This window comes from Lichenostomus cassidix, chromosome 5, assembly GCF_008360975.1.
Source record: "Lichenostomus cassidix isolate B80296 chromosome 5, HeHo_3.0, whole genome shotgun sequence".
Classification (NCBI taxonomy): Eukaryota; Metazoa; Chordata; class Aves; order Passeriformes; family Meliphagidae; genus Lichenostomus; species Lichenostomus cassidix.
In genome coordinates, this window is record NC_139486.1 from 48,725,872 (window position 1) to 48,740,203 (window position 14,332).

At 35.7% G+C, this 14,332-nt stretch overlaps 1 protein-coding gene across 1 annotated transcript in view; it reads right to left on the reverse strand.

The window, feature by feature from the left end:
* Positions 1-563: 563 nt before the first annotated feature.
* The window catches only part of OTOG (otogelin), a 93,625-nt gene continuing 79,856 nt past the window's right edge, over positions 564-14,332 (reverse strand). Inside the window, exons 46-56 of the mRNA XM_085062962.1 lie at positions 13,899-14,009; positions 12,610-12,711; positions 12,042-12,140; positions 11,640-11,680; positions 11,020-11,095; positions 10,363-10,541; positions 9,458-9,562; positions 8,904-9,023; positions 8,038-8,083; positions 3,394-3,473; positions 564-2,141 (exon numbers count right to left, since the gene is read on the reverse strand). Coding sequence (XP_084919088.1) covers positions 1,941-2,141; positions 3,394-3,473; positions 8,038-8,083; positions 8,904-9,023; positions 9,458-9,562; positions 10,363-10,541; positions 11,020-11,095; positions 11,640-11,680; positions 12,042-12,140; positions 12,610-12,711; positions 13,899-14,009 — 1,160 coding nt within the window. The 3' untranslated portion in view covers positions 564-1,940. The remainder of the gene's footprint in view (positions 2,142-3,393; positions 3,474-8,037; positions 8,084-8,903; positions 9,024-9,457; positions 9,563-10,362; positions 10,542-11,019; positions 11,096-11,639; positions 11,681-12,041; positions 12,141-12,609; positions 12,712-13,898; positions 14,010-14,332) is intronic.

Consider the following 14,332-nt stretch of genomic DNA (forward strand, 5'->3'; position numbering starts at 1 on the left):
GACACACTCGTCCCAAATTCTGTGCTTTCTTGCTATTTAGAAGACATCTTTGAACAAGGAATATGTTCTGCAAAGTGAGGAGGGACTGCCCCAACAACAGGTAGAGCTTAAAGACACATTTGGCCCTATATACTGAAGGATGATCATCACTACACAACAATTACTCAAAACACAGTCTACACACTGAAGTCAAACTGAGGGTAAATTTAGAAAAACATGAAAAGGAATGTGCAGAAATTTATCTTCTTTTTTCCCCTGCTCTTCCAGGACAAACAGTCTGACAGAGCCAGAGCTGTGTTTTTACATTTTGATGAACCAGTGTTTTCCAATTTTTGTTTTGAATAAAATTATATAGATGAATTTTGCATTTCTGAGGAGGAAAGTGAACTGTGATGAAATCAGAAAAATACGTAGATTTTTAAAATCCATAGGCAGGTCTTCTTCTTTGATGTGGTACTAGTGATATTAGCAAACCCATGTGCACCACTAAAGGAAAATATTAGTAAACACTGTGTGTTTAATCACATGACAGTAAGCTGCTTTAGCAATGATAGCAAAATTAATTGTAACAAAATAAGACTTCCTATTGTTTATTAGACATTGTAAGAATGAAATGTACAGTATACAAAATTAATATCAAAAATGTTCACAATTATTTTGACAATGCATTTTTCTTGGGATTAACTGCAGACAAGCAGCTTTTAAAGAAGTTATGCCAAGATCTATTTTCTATTATAGATTTCAAGTGTGTCACTGCATGCTATCTACAGTGTTAATCTACAAAACAAAAGCTACTGAATTTTTGCTTCATCTCAGTGGCATTTGTTAAAGAAGAATAGTAACATTATTTTAGAGAAGAAAAAAATTACTTAATTACAAAAAAATTAACTCTTCAACTTCATTAAAAAAATTGCTTTTGAAATTTCAAACCTTACAATTGTACATTTTCAGTTTCAAGCAGTTACCATAAAAAGTTGCATCTACTATACAGGTGACAAAGATTTTCAGTTTTGTTTTTCTCTGAGGCAGATATATAATCCTCATTTTCTTTTTCCTAATGAACTTTCACATCTTTAAAATGAGTTTTAAACAATGTTCTTTTTCCCAAAGAGACAATTTAAATATGGTTCATTTTAAAAGCTGAATGATTTCCCTTAAGTTGTTTCTATACAAAGGAATGTAAAATGGTTTTTATTTTTTAAATCTGTGTATTTTCAGTTTATGTCATATTGTTTAGCAGAAAGAGAAAGTGACTAATAACTCATCTAGATAGTCTAAAGACAGCTGATCTGTTCCATAAACATGTGCTTGCCATAATGCTTTCCACTACAATATAAAATACACTAGAAAAACTCAAATTATTCCCAGGCAACATTACATACAGTTATCAGTATTGATAATGTTTCCCTGATTTAAAAAAAAAAAATCCTAAATCAGATTTCTTATATATGCACTACTTAGCAACACAAATATGATTTAAACTGAAAATTCTTCTCATGTCCAAAGAATTTTTCTTAATAAACACTAAAAGTACTTGCACAATTACAATGCATTCAAAATAGTGACCTGCTGCCAGGAAAGTCAGGCAATAATATAAAACTGGAATGGGGGCTTGACAAAGAGTGGGCCAGCCTTCCAGAACAGAAAAGAACAGATGGTGTTCTTTCTCTTTAGATGTCACTAATGTAAATCACCTTTTAAGTTGGCACGTATCACAAGAACCCTTAAAACAATCCCTGTGAATGAAAATGAAGACAAATCGCAATACAAGTGATGCAAACCAATTTCTCAGAAAATTAGGAGAGTCCAAATGTATTTGTGCTCTCTTTTGCATTAAAGTGGTGAAATTCAGGGGATTGGCTATTGTATTTTTAATAGATAAACTATTAAAATTACACTGTGAACAGATGGGCTTGCTGTTTTCTTTCCTTTTACATTTTTTAAGACCATTGGCAAGAGCAATCTGTGGGCTCTTGGATGGAGTAGCTGACCCAGGTTGAATTGCTGGTGCAGTACAATTGCACAGTCCTTCTCTGCAGCCCAAGCTCCCTGCAGCACTTGCAGAACCTGGCATAGGTGTTGATGTTGTAGTTGTAAATGCTGGCAGAGGGGCACTTTCCATCACACGAAACAATGTTCACCTGACAACAAGCACAAAGAATAATTAGCAAACTGGAGCAGGTAAGGCATTTAGGGATTCTCAAGGAACTCTGAAGCTATTAGGCACCCAAATCCAATGTCAAACCAGGGAAATTTCCTCTAGCCCCTCTATACTGCAACATCTGAAAATAACCTCTGAAGTACATTGCCCAGACAGGTCTCAATTTTTATATTACTAACATTAACGATGACTTTTCTGTCAATTTCAGTAACAGATTTTGGTTATCAACAGACACAAAGAAGCAATTTCAGTTTCGAATTTTAAAGTACTCATAAAAACCTTGGCCTGAACACAGCACCAAGTGTTCTTTCCACAACTCCCTACAGTATTCATTTCAGTGATGCACTGAGGCAACGTTGCCATACTGGGTATCAGCAAGGAGGAATAAAAGAACCAATCCTTTGGAAAGCCAAGGGGAATTACCACTAATGATACCAAATGTGTAACATAGACTGTAAGACAAATAGCCTTAAAAAATGATAATTTTTTTCAAATTTAATAGTCAGGATTTGTATTTCTGTTCATTGAAACACTGAGAATAAATTTCCTGGCAGCTCAACAGCTTACTCTACTAAATGTACTCTCAGAGTCATTTTAGAGGCTACAGCTGTTTCCCTCCTCTCTTTTATTACAGCTTTTCCAGGCGCTCTTACACATCTCACATGAGACGTCTGTCTGCACCCTTGCTGCTGCTCTCAGCCTTACTGCTCAGCAGGACATGCTTGGTGTCCTCCAACACTAAATCCTTTGATAGACACACAGATAGTGCCTCATTCTTCCCTCACATTTTACAGTGTGCTCATGCTACTGCCTAAAAAAAGCTTTCAGGACCCAGGATTCCTTTCTTTGTGAAGCTGGCATTTAAACACTTTCCCTTGGCAGATGAAAAATTACACACATCTGCAGCCGTTCTAACTGTAGAATTTCGGGGCAAGGTTCAGTTATATTAGTTATTTTGCATATAACAGTGACATGATAGGGTGAAATGAGATTAAATCAACATGCATCTAAATGCATACAAAAAGAAGTAACAGCCTCCTGTTTTATTATTTAGATGATTGCTGAGAATGTAGGGAAGTATTAAAACAGCTCTGTGAAACACAGAAACCTCTGTCTCTGTGACAGGAATGGAGACAATAGCCTTGTGGAATTGGGGTTCCCTTTCTTCCTTCTTTTTGTATCTCACATTTTTTCTCTTCTATCAAAAGAAACCACAGTGGCAATTTACTTACAGGTGTGTTACTCCTGCAGTCGTTCTTGCGGATGGTCATCCTCACCGTCACCTTCTTACAGAATTTACCATCTTCCTTACCTGCAAAATGGGCATAGATTTAAAAATATCAGCTCAAATTTCTAAACATTTCAGACACAAGAACACTCCTGACCATTTTATGGGTTCAAGACACACAAAGAGGAAAATACCCCAAACATTCCTGCACATACATAACTTTGGTGAAGTGACATTAGCTGTACACTGAATCCCTTTTAAAACTATTTTGTTTGTTATAGTATCTGTCTCTTTATCTTTACTAACAACTATAAAAGGTTTATTCTTCACTCAGAAGCCTTTTAAAGGTAAGACCACTGTTTTCAAAAACTTTTGCAAAACAGATCGAACTCTAATGTGAGGAGACTTGTTAATAATGTATGAAGTGCATTTTCTACAAAATAAATACAACTTTAATAGCAACAATTGCATTCTAGTGTTATAAACAGAATTTAAAATAAGTAACAGCAGAATCTGATGAAGAACATGGCTTCAGAGAGCTTTACATTTCTGTATGTTTTTATTAAATCAAAGAACACCAGTGAACAAATGAAACTTTTTATTTATATTTTCGTTAACACTGCTTCCACAATTTTTGTCACAGAATTATGTAGAATGCACATGGATCAAATAAAAGAGACCACAAGAAATCATGAAATTAAATGAAGAGCGAAATTTAATTTACAAAGAGAATTCTGAACATTGGAAGAAAACCAAAGATTTTCAGTAGTAAGTTCATTTGTAAGAGAAGAACAGTATCTTCTTAGGATGATCCTCTCAATGCTGAAGAAACCACATCACACTGCAGATCTGTAAGAGAATGAGCAACCCATTCCATTAGAAGAGTTTCCACTGTTTCATGCCAGATTTTACACATGGTGATGCAGCCTCCAGTGACTCTACACTTACAGAGCTGCATTTTCTTTGAGCCAAGAAATTAAAATATGTTGACAAAAGGTGAATACTGTTAGCTCCAGAAAAACAAGGGCAATAAAGGGTTAATTGGTTTGACCAATACCCAATACTGAACTGTGACACAGTTTAATTACATCTTGTGTAATGTCCAGTTCCCTGCTCTAATCACTGTCAAGCTAGTAACACTGCTTCTCAGAAAAACAGTTTTTGTATGTTGTTTGGTTTGAGGTTTTTATTTGGATTTTTTTGTTTGGGGGTTTTCTTGCCTTTTTTTTTCTTTTTTCCTTTTCTTTCTTTTTCTTTTTTTTTCTTTTTAAATTCTATAGGCCTGGCACTATTTCTAGACATAGAGTTTTCTACAACATGACAGAAAGGACAACAGTAAATCTTCTTGGAAACAAATAAAAACCTAAAGACAAATGTCTGGCTACTGCTTGACTGTCATTGAATTACGTTTGCTTAGGGGAAAAGTAAATTGAGAAATGAAGAAAAAGAATGAATTGTTTTTTAAAAAACCCAACTCACCGTTATTTCATGTTTTTCACAGTTCTTTTCATGGCTCTTTCTTCTTTTGAATTATACATGGTGTGTAGGGTGGAGAATTCAGTGCAGCTGTGACTATGACTTCATCCAAGCTATGGTGAAAGTACATCGTATCTCATAAAAAATAAATATATAATGTATTTCCATGCATGTATTTTAGTATCTAATGCTGGTTTTATGAGCTTTACAACAAAATATACTTTTACATGATGAACCTTACAAAACATGGGACCATTTTATATGTGTCATAATATAATGAGATTCTTTTGCACCATCTGTATGGCTGAAAATCCTTGCTTGGTTTTTGGGTTGACTCATAACACTGTGGTCATTTCAAGTGAGATCAATATGAAAGAGAAATACAGATTTTGATTTAGTAGTCCCAGAGTCATAAGTGCAGTTTAATGTAGGATGTATCACTCAGTGGTGTACAAAATTATAGTCAACATAATTTCTCTTACAGAAATTTGGAGAGCTGTTTTCACAAAATAAATGCCAAAACAAGTGTGTTCTTACCGTGTTCCAATTCAAAGAATTAACATGCTTTATGAAAAAGAACAAAGATAATCCCCAATTTTCATGGAGCAAACACAGGCTTGCTGTTTTCAGTATGGTGTCCTAACTATGGATGGGAAAGCAATTACTTGCTTCTACTGTACATGGCACTGGAAGCAAAACTGTACAACACATCATGTGCAAAAACGTTGCTTACATAACAAGCTTTAACAAGCAAAGCAATTAGTCTCTATGTTCTAGTGCACTTTAAACATGATGGAATTAGTTTACCTTTTTAAACACAGCAATTTTACACATGCAGCAAGCTAAAGACTATGCAAGTGCTTACTACCAACAGTACATTGTTGGCTGACAACAATGCACCGCCCACACAGTGCAAAGTGAAAAACAAACCAAAATGGGAGCCACTCCGAACAACCATGAGCAGTTGTGCTACACTGCAGCTTTGACAATAGTTGGGTAACGTGAGGTCTGGTGCTCCTATCAGGGAGTACATTGTTGGAAATCAACAATGATGCTGTTTGGGTTGGTCCTACTTATTTCAGGAAAAGGTACCTGTGTGACAGCCAACATAGGCTGTAGGAGTGACTGGGCTAACAAGGAATGGGAGGAGCACTGACACTGAAGAACCTGGTAAGAATATTACACATTGAACAGAGCACGTGTTACAGAGGATTTTGGGTAGTATGAAAACATTTGGGAGTTACTAGATCTTGGAAAACAGAACTCAACTTTAAAACGAGTGTATATTACAGGATCACAGAATGGCTGAGGTTGGAAGGGACCTCTGGAGGTCATCTGGTCCTGCCTCCCTGCTCAGGCAGGGCTCACTGTGCCAGCAGCTCAGTACCACATCCAGGCATTACTTGCATTGCTAAACCTCATGTGAAAACCAGGAAGAATCTGATCTATGCTGGTATAACCAAGCCAATCTGGTATCCTGAATTTAATGTATCCTTTGGGGCTACAACAAAGAAACAACGTATTTTCCTCTCTGGGTTTTGATGGAGCTCCTGACTCTTAATTTTCAAAGACCAATTAAAACTGAAAACAAAAATCACAGTTGTTTCTAATGGCAAAGTACTTCAAAAGAAAACAAAATGCTGATAATCCTTCTCATAAAATGTCTCTCACAATTACAACTGACTGACAGCTCTCATGGCAGGTTTGCTTGGAGTCAGAACAAACTATGTGATTCACAAAGGTACTGTGTTGTACACAAACAGGTGTGAAACCAAAACTCTAGGAATGTACTTGTAAATGCATCTCAAAAGTCACTGGGTTCTTCAAGGCTTTCATTTTACTTTGTGAGGCATGCCCCAGCTTAACTTATTTCTGTCTTTAACAATTAAAGAGCAGGGTTATAATCTTTCTCTAAGCACGGCAGCAAGATCTTCTGCCCTTATGAAAGGTAGCTTAATGGATATTTAACTGTCTTACTAAATTGTTCAGAAGCTGGTTGACTTGGCTGCTAGGGCATTGAAGGACAATGTCAGATAATCAAAAACTGATCCCAGAGAGCCTATGGAGAATTAGCCACAGAACTAGGACAAGTGTTTGAAACACATGTCCATCAGAGGGAAAAAACTTGAATAGATATTACCACTCCCTTACAGTAGGAGTAGGGAAAAAAGCCCCTGATAAATCTTGCACAGTTTCAATAAACCTTTTACTAGAAAATCTAATACCAATGAGTAACACCAAAACGTACCTCCCAGCCAGCAACATACAAACCCCTGCAGTAAGTGTGCACATGGTACCATGCCCGGTACTCATAACTGTTCAAGTTCCATCCCACTCAGCAGGAAATACCAGCACCTTTCTGCAGCTCTTTCCCACACTTTCAGGTCACTATTTCAGCCACTCATGCAAATTAGGTCAGATTTTTTGCATTTTTCAATATAGTATTATACTGCCCTTAATATAAAGAAATCTCTTTTCAGTTTCTTCTAATAGTATCAACTTCAGCCTAAGTCATTCGTGAAATCAGCCAAAATGTTTCAACTACATATTAATGTGTTAAGAAAAAAATGTACTTAGCTCTTGACTTCCATTAAGAAACAGTGTATTTCAAAACTATTTTGTAGAATTTTTTTTTCTCAGAGAATCATTATTAACTCTTACAGATAATCAAGTGAGGGGGGAAACTTTGAATTGCAAAATCTTTTAAAAGATACTGCCCGAAGGTATCTGAACTATGTCTATTAATTACTATTTTCATTATTCACAAAATTAACTCACAAACCACATAGATCAATCTTAATTTTTACCAATAATCAAGATATTAATTTAGACAAAGCATGGATTTAAGGTGCCTTCTAAAATACAGTACCTTCTATTACACTGAATGCAGTATCTAAAATTTTGAGGTGTTTTACATAAGAACTACAAAATACTCGAGGTAGGAACAGTGATTGTAGCTGGTCAGGTCACTGATCAGTGGAGTAAATGTTTCAATGTCAAGTGTTTTCTTTTGATTTAACTCCACTACATTCAGTGTTACACACATGAGTAAAACCAGGAAAAGCACAGACTTTGAGATGTAAATCAAGCTTTTATACGAAATAATCCACTTTATTTATAAGTTAAAAAATCAAAGAGACTTGTGAGGCAGGCATTGTCATTAACCACTTACATGTTTTGCAGCATCCTTCTAAGAATGGCACAACATAGCCTCCAACCTAACCAAGAGATAAAGAGAAAACTTGATTTTTTCAAACATTCATTTCCATATATCTGCACTATTAGAAATATCTTTCAGATAAAACTTTGCATCATTATTCAGGCAAATGCAACACTGGTGAATGGATGAATGTTTGGTTTCGAAACTGGGACAGTTCTGAAAAACCAACCCACTGCTTTTGGTGAGGAAGGACTACAGCCACCCACTTCCTTCAGGACTGTTCCCTGCTTGTGTTACATCATTCACGAAGGAAATTATCTTTCTATCCACATATAAATGTAGAATTACAGAGCACAGTAAGAGAATTCTCGTTGCCTACATTTCCTGGTGTTTAGTCTAATCTCATTTTGCAAATTCAAATAGAACTTTTGTTCTTGTAGTTCATAAAACCTTACGTGTCATTGTAGAAAAGATGCTCCTGATTCTCAGACAATCTTTCCTTTTAATCAATGTTTTTGGTCATTGTGCAGAATTAAACTGCCATACATGTAAAACGTTAGACAGGAGAAATCCAGCCCAGAAAAGCATACAAACAATTGTATGAAGACTAGTTGGATATTACAAGCTTCAATTAAAAAAGTAAAAAAATTCTAAGAATAAGAAGAGGTATGTCCAGCTGTGTAACTCAGCAGTCTGATGGCACAGTAGTCTGGGGTGTGGTTATACCTTTTACCTTTAAATGTCTGGGAAAAAATACAGGCACTGCAAAAATTTGTAATTTCTCCCTTCTTGAGGGTAGAGTGTCTTTTGTCAGAGTTAAATCTTTTCATGCAAACGTAAATCACAGCTGGAATGAAAACAATGTCTTGTACACTGACCTTCACACATTCAGTTTCATTAAAGGGTGGGCAGCCAACTGCAGAGGAAACCAGGACTGGTCCTATTGCTGTGTGAGTGCATTCATATCTGATGCAGTTTGAAATCCAAACAGCACCAGGCTGTCAAAAATTGTAAAACAAAAACTTTATTTGGCAACTCAGCAAAAACAGTAGTTTAAGTAATTAAAGAATTCAATTGAACGAGATCTCACCTGAATCAACAGTAATGCTTACAGCAAAAGATAATTTAGATGCATATTTAAGTTCTGTTAAGGTACTGCATTTGAAAGTCCAATAAAAAATACATAATGTTAAGCAGGTCCTAAAATAGATTATTACATGGTAATTCACTGATATATATCAGAATCCTTTAGTTTTTGTTGACAGCTATGTGGTTGACTCTCCAAGAAATTAATGTTGTGTACGTGCAAAACTTCCAAGTATTTGGCCAAATAAACCTTTTCTGCACATTTTATATGGCAAGAAGTGTACAGTATTTATTAATTTTTTGTTTACTCCTAAATATTTTGAGGGAATAAAATGTGCAAACTCACCTTAAAACTGGCAACTGTGCCATTGCTGAAAGTATGGAGACAAGACAAGTTCTTGCAGCTACCACAGCAAGTTGTTAAATCTTTTGGAGGCTGATAGACTTGGTTCTGCCAAAACCAAATAGATTATTCCTTGTATGAGACCATCTTGCAGACCAACATTTTACTACAGTAATAGGCAGAGTTTTTTTCAGGAATTTGATTTTAGGGATATTTTTAAAATAACTTTCAAAACCACATAGTACATTTGCCTGCACTGTACATTCATGAGGCTTTTATAAAATACCTCTGATCTTAGTTGAAGTAAAAGGGGAGGAGTTCCAAATCTGAGTGAATGACCTGGTCTTTCTACAGTTTTAAATGTGACAGCTTACTCCAACTACCACTGAAATTTTGACTTTTTACACACTAGACATCAAGAATAAAATTATTTTAAAAATTTATGTATATATTCCCATGGTAATGAATCGTATTTCGTAAAAAGACAACAAAACATTTGCTTATTTTACAAACTTGTTTTCACCACATTTAGAATTCTTCTACTTATAATTATGTTCTTCCTAGTTCTTATTTGGCTAATATCTGCCAGGAATTTGTGGTACAAAAATTTGTGCATAATGCAGCTGAAGTTCTTCAGGGCTGCAAGGAAGCAGCATGCCATTAACCCAAGAAGGCAGTCACTATATGCTTTAGTCTGTGTAAGATTTAAACAGGGGAGAAAACAGTGGAGGGAGGGAGACTTATGAACTTCCGTCAGAATTGTGGTAGCACATCATTAGAGGGAGATATTTTAATTGCTCTTTCCAAAGAGTATAATCCTATGACTGTCATCTGTTTAACAAAACCCATCCCAATGTAATTCAGGCCACCAGTCACAGCACACATGTCTAAATTACTGAATTTCTTACCACTTTGCACTTAACAGCGCAGTCTATAGAAGATGTGTTTATTCTGTAGTATTTAGTGGAGGGATCAATCACATCTGTACAATAAGAAATATGGCAAACGCCATCTGCACTGTGTTCCACGATTCTCTGCCCAGGAAGCAGCACACCTCTCTCATTACTCAGGCAAACTTTGTCTCTCACTGCAAGAAAACACAAACAGCATGCTCAGGACAATCAACTCTGCAACAAAACTCCACTAAAAATGTTTTAACTAGTGAAACAGAAACAAAGAAAGCTACACTACCTATTTTAGAATTATGGGCTGCATTTTCAAAAAAACTGTTAATAGTAATCTAACGCTTCACTACAGTCACTAGATTATTTCAAATATAGCCATGCATGAAATCTAAATAAATATATAATATTCTATTAGCTGCACCCAAATGACAGTGCAGGTTTCTTCAACTGTTTTTTTTTGGAAGACTACTTCAGGATAAGAAATATATGTGAGAAATGTCTATTCTTCCCACAAAGGAGAATCAGCACTGTTTGTGAATTATGTCAGTTAATCCTGTCCTCTACAGTGCCGTGTTCAAAGTGAATACCCGATTTTTAATTCCTAATTTCCCTCAGCACTTGAAAGGGTATTTCTTTGAATGAAATTATTTTCTGACTTACCACATTTGTACTTCACACAGTTACAGATATTTTCTGTACTGTTCTGAAATAGTTCGTCTATCTGAAGCTTCTGCCCCTAAGGGTATAAAAGCAGAAAAAAAAAATATACATGAAACAATAGTGGTTTTTCCTATATATATGATCTTTTTATTTTAAACAACTTTCTTTGTTGAAAGTTGAGAATTTGGGTAGCAGTATCTCTTGCAGGTTCTGCTTAGTCAGCAGCTTGAGTGCATGATATATGTTAACATATTCACCATAACAAATAGTATTAGCAAACACTGATGCTTTAAAGCATTTAGTTCCAACACTTTAACCCCCAAATTTTATCCTGAATTATTCTGCGTGCATGAAAGCAGTTCTACTTTACTAATATATTGGGGAAGAATATGGTAATAAAAAGCTCTGGAAATATCAGTGCTGTACAGTCATTTTATTCTGCAAGGTATTTAGACTTAGCTGGCTTCTTAAAACTGGATATATCTTACAGTAAAGTAATTTTAAAAAAGAGGTAATGACATGGCATTTCATATTTCACTGATAAAACTATTATTCAGATAGTGATAAGCAGATTTATTAATAAATTAATTAAATACTGACAAAGAAGATAAATTTCATACCAGTTTGCACTGAGGTTTGGGGACTGTTTCGCATGCACATTCTAGAATAAAGTACAACACCAGAAACAGCAGTTTAGTAAGTTATATGCCATTTGCTTACAACAGAGCAACAGAGAGAAAAGAAATTCCAGATTTAAAAGTCAGCAAACCCAATACAGTAACTCTTACAACGTTTTCAAGATGGTAAATCACTCAGTTTGTCGTGTAAATTCTACAGGATGCAAGAAAAGCAAAACAGGCAGATTAGGAAGTTCTGTACCATGAAATTACTTTTTTGTGTCCTTTTTCACGAGCAGATCACAATGGAGTAATTGGCTGAAACCAGACCCAAAACCAAGAGCCCAAAGGTGCTGTCAGTGTCTTATTGTCTAATGCAACTACAATGAAAATCAGTGACTTTACCACATGTCCGGAAGGGACAGCACTGCTCAGGACTCCACACCTCCACCAGAGACATGCCGAGCATGCATTTGAACTCAGGACAACGATGGAGTTCACAGACTAAAAGGAAACAAAGTCCAATAAATGCAATGTTGTCATGTTTGGATGAATGGAAATATTAACCAAGATATACTAAATTGTTTAAAATAAATACATTTGTAAAACATCTTACTTGAAAAGACTAATAGTAGAAATTGAATTGTTAGCTATCAGGTAATAGCAGCATGGAGTACAAATACTCTAGACAAATACTTAAATAATTTTAAATTATTTGATTTTATTTTTCAGCCCTCAGAATTTGAGGGCTGAAACTACTCATTTGTCTTCATGATACAGATATTCAGACAATGCTTTGCACACATGAAGTTTTAAAAGTGAAGATTATTTGTTTAGGACTACAGATGATAGTTTCCTTATATGCACAAGTGGAGCTGTATCTCTAATCCGCCATTTTTGACACTGAACATCTATACTACAAAATTTCCCGTGTTCTCTGTTATTTAAAATAATAAAATCAAGTCAAACTTACTACACTGGTATGTAGGGCAACACCTGTCAGTAGTGTTGCCATCCACAATAAGAACTTCTCCTTCTTGACATTTCGGTATTTGATCCGAGCAAGCCCCGCATGCTGGAGAAAACAATTATTTAAATCTACAACATTGGAAGAAATTTTACTACTGCTTAGGGAGCATGCCTGTAAGTTTGTCACAGACTCATATGAAAGAGAACAGAGGTGCTCTGCATTCACTGCTTACAGACCCTATACAGAAGGCTAATTTTCAGTGCAGCCTGCCTTTTCCTTTGTGCCCTGCTATAAAGATTTAATACATTTCTTGTGAGCAAACTTGATTTTCACTCCCTCTCCTGTTATGAAAATGTATTGCTAGGTTTTCTCTCCTACTGTCATACTGTTGTTATTTTCAGGATTATTTGATCCCCAATATCTTGTGTGATCCCAGTGTTATCCTCCCACTTGAACACATATGACAACCACGACAGGAACTTTCCAATATGTGCAGTGCAAAGACTCATTTTATTGAAAAAGAGGCAAAAGGATATTCTGCAGGCAGTGAGAACAGCCAAACACAGCCCAATGCTATCACATGATCACAGCAATTCCCTGATAACTGTAAATAACAGAAGTGTAATTCATGTTTGCTGTTAACACTCAAGTTTTTGCATGTGGAAGGGCCTTTGATTCACAGATATCTGATCAAGAATAAACTCAGTAGCACCTCATTATCACATTGTTATCAAACAGAAAACAACTATATGTTAATATTGGAGTTCCTACAATAATGGCAAAAGTGCAATTTTATTATTGCATTAAAACATTAAAGGCCAAACCGCAAAAGAAATTAATAAATACGCATAATATTCTAATATCAGGTATTTCTCATCAATTAAGATGGGCCATAGCTGATGCAGCATGATATAGGCTGCACCATGATATATGAGTAAAAGCATATATAACTTCAGCCTTCTCTCAGATAAAATATTCATGCATCTAGTTCACACACTGCATGTGGACAATCTCACAAAGTCCCTGAATTCCCTCATTGATGGACTCCACCACCACTCTCTACATGACCCAGGAATACCACTCAGTTGCACAAGGCTGATCTGTGACTCTTGATGGCTGTTGCCATTTCTTATGTTTTAGAAAATTAATACTGATTTTTTTAACCTCTTTCAAGCCTTTCTATGTTGGGAGAGCTAAAGGAATTACAAAGAGTTTTAATTGGCAAGATAATAAGAGACATCATTGCATATGCAAACCCACACTTATAATCTCAACCAGTCAGGCTACTGTACCACATATATAGGAAATGCAGCAGGTATTCTCCACCCGAGCAGCAATTAGTGTTTGATCATCTTGACAGCTTGGCATCTGCTCCAACGTTTCACATTTTTCTGGATCACATTCTGAAAAAAGTGCAACAGATGTATTCCTTTAGATGAAGTTCAGCATTCCTCCTTTGTTATGCCATATCATGAGGAAAAGCAGCGCAGAGCAGAGGTGTACTACAAGCTGCTTTAGATAAACTTTTACCTTGTATCACAAGATCTTGCCTGATCATTTAACACAAAATTGCATCACATCCACTCAAACTGAGGCACAGACCAACTCACGCTTTAGAAAAAAGTGTATTTTGTAAATGGCCATACTAACAATGGTTTACACTAGCTACCCTTTTCCTTCTAAGTTGATCTATTTAGTTTCCTGAATGTCTTTTACAGGATGCACT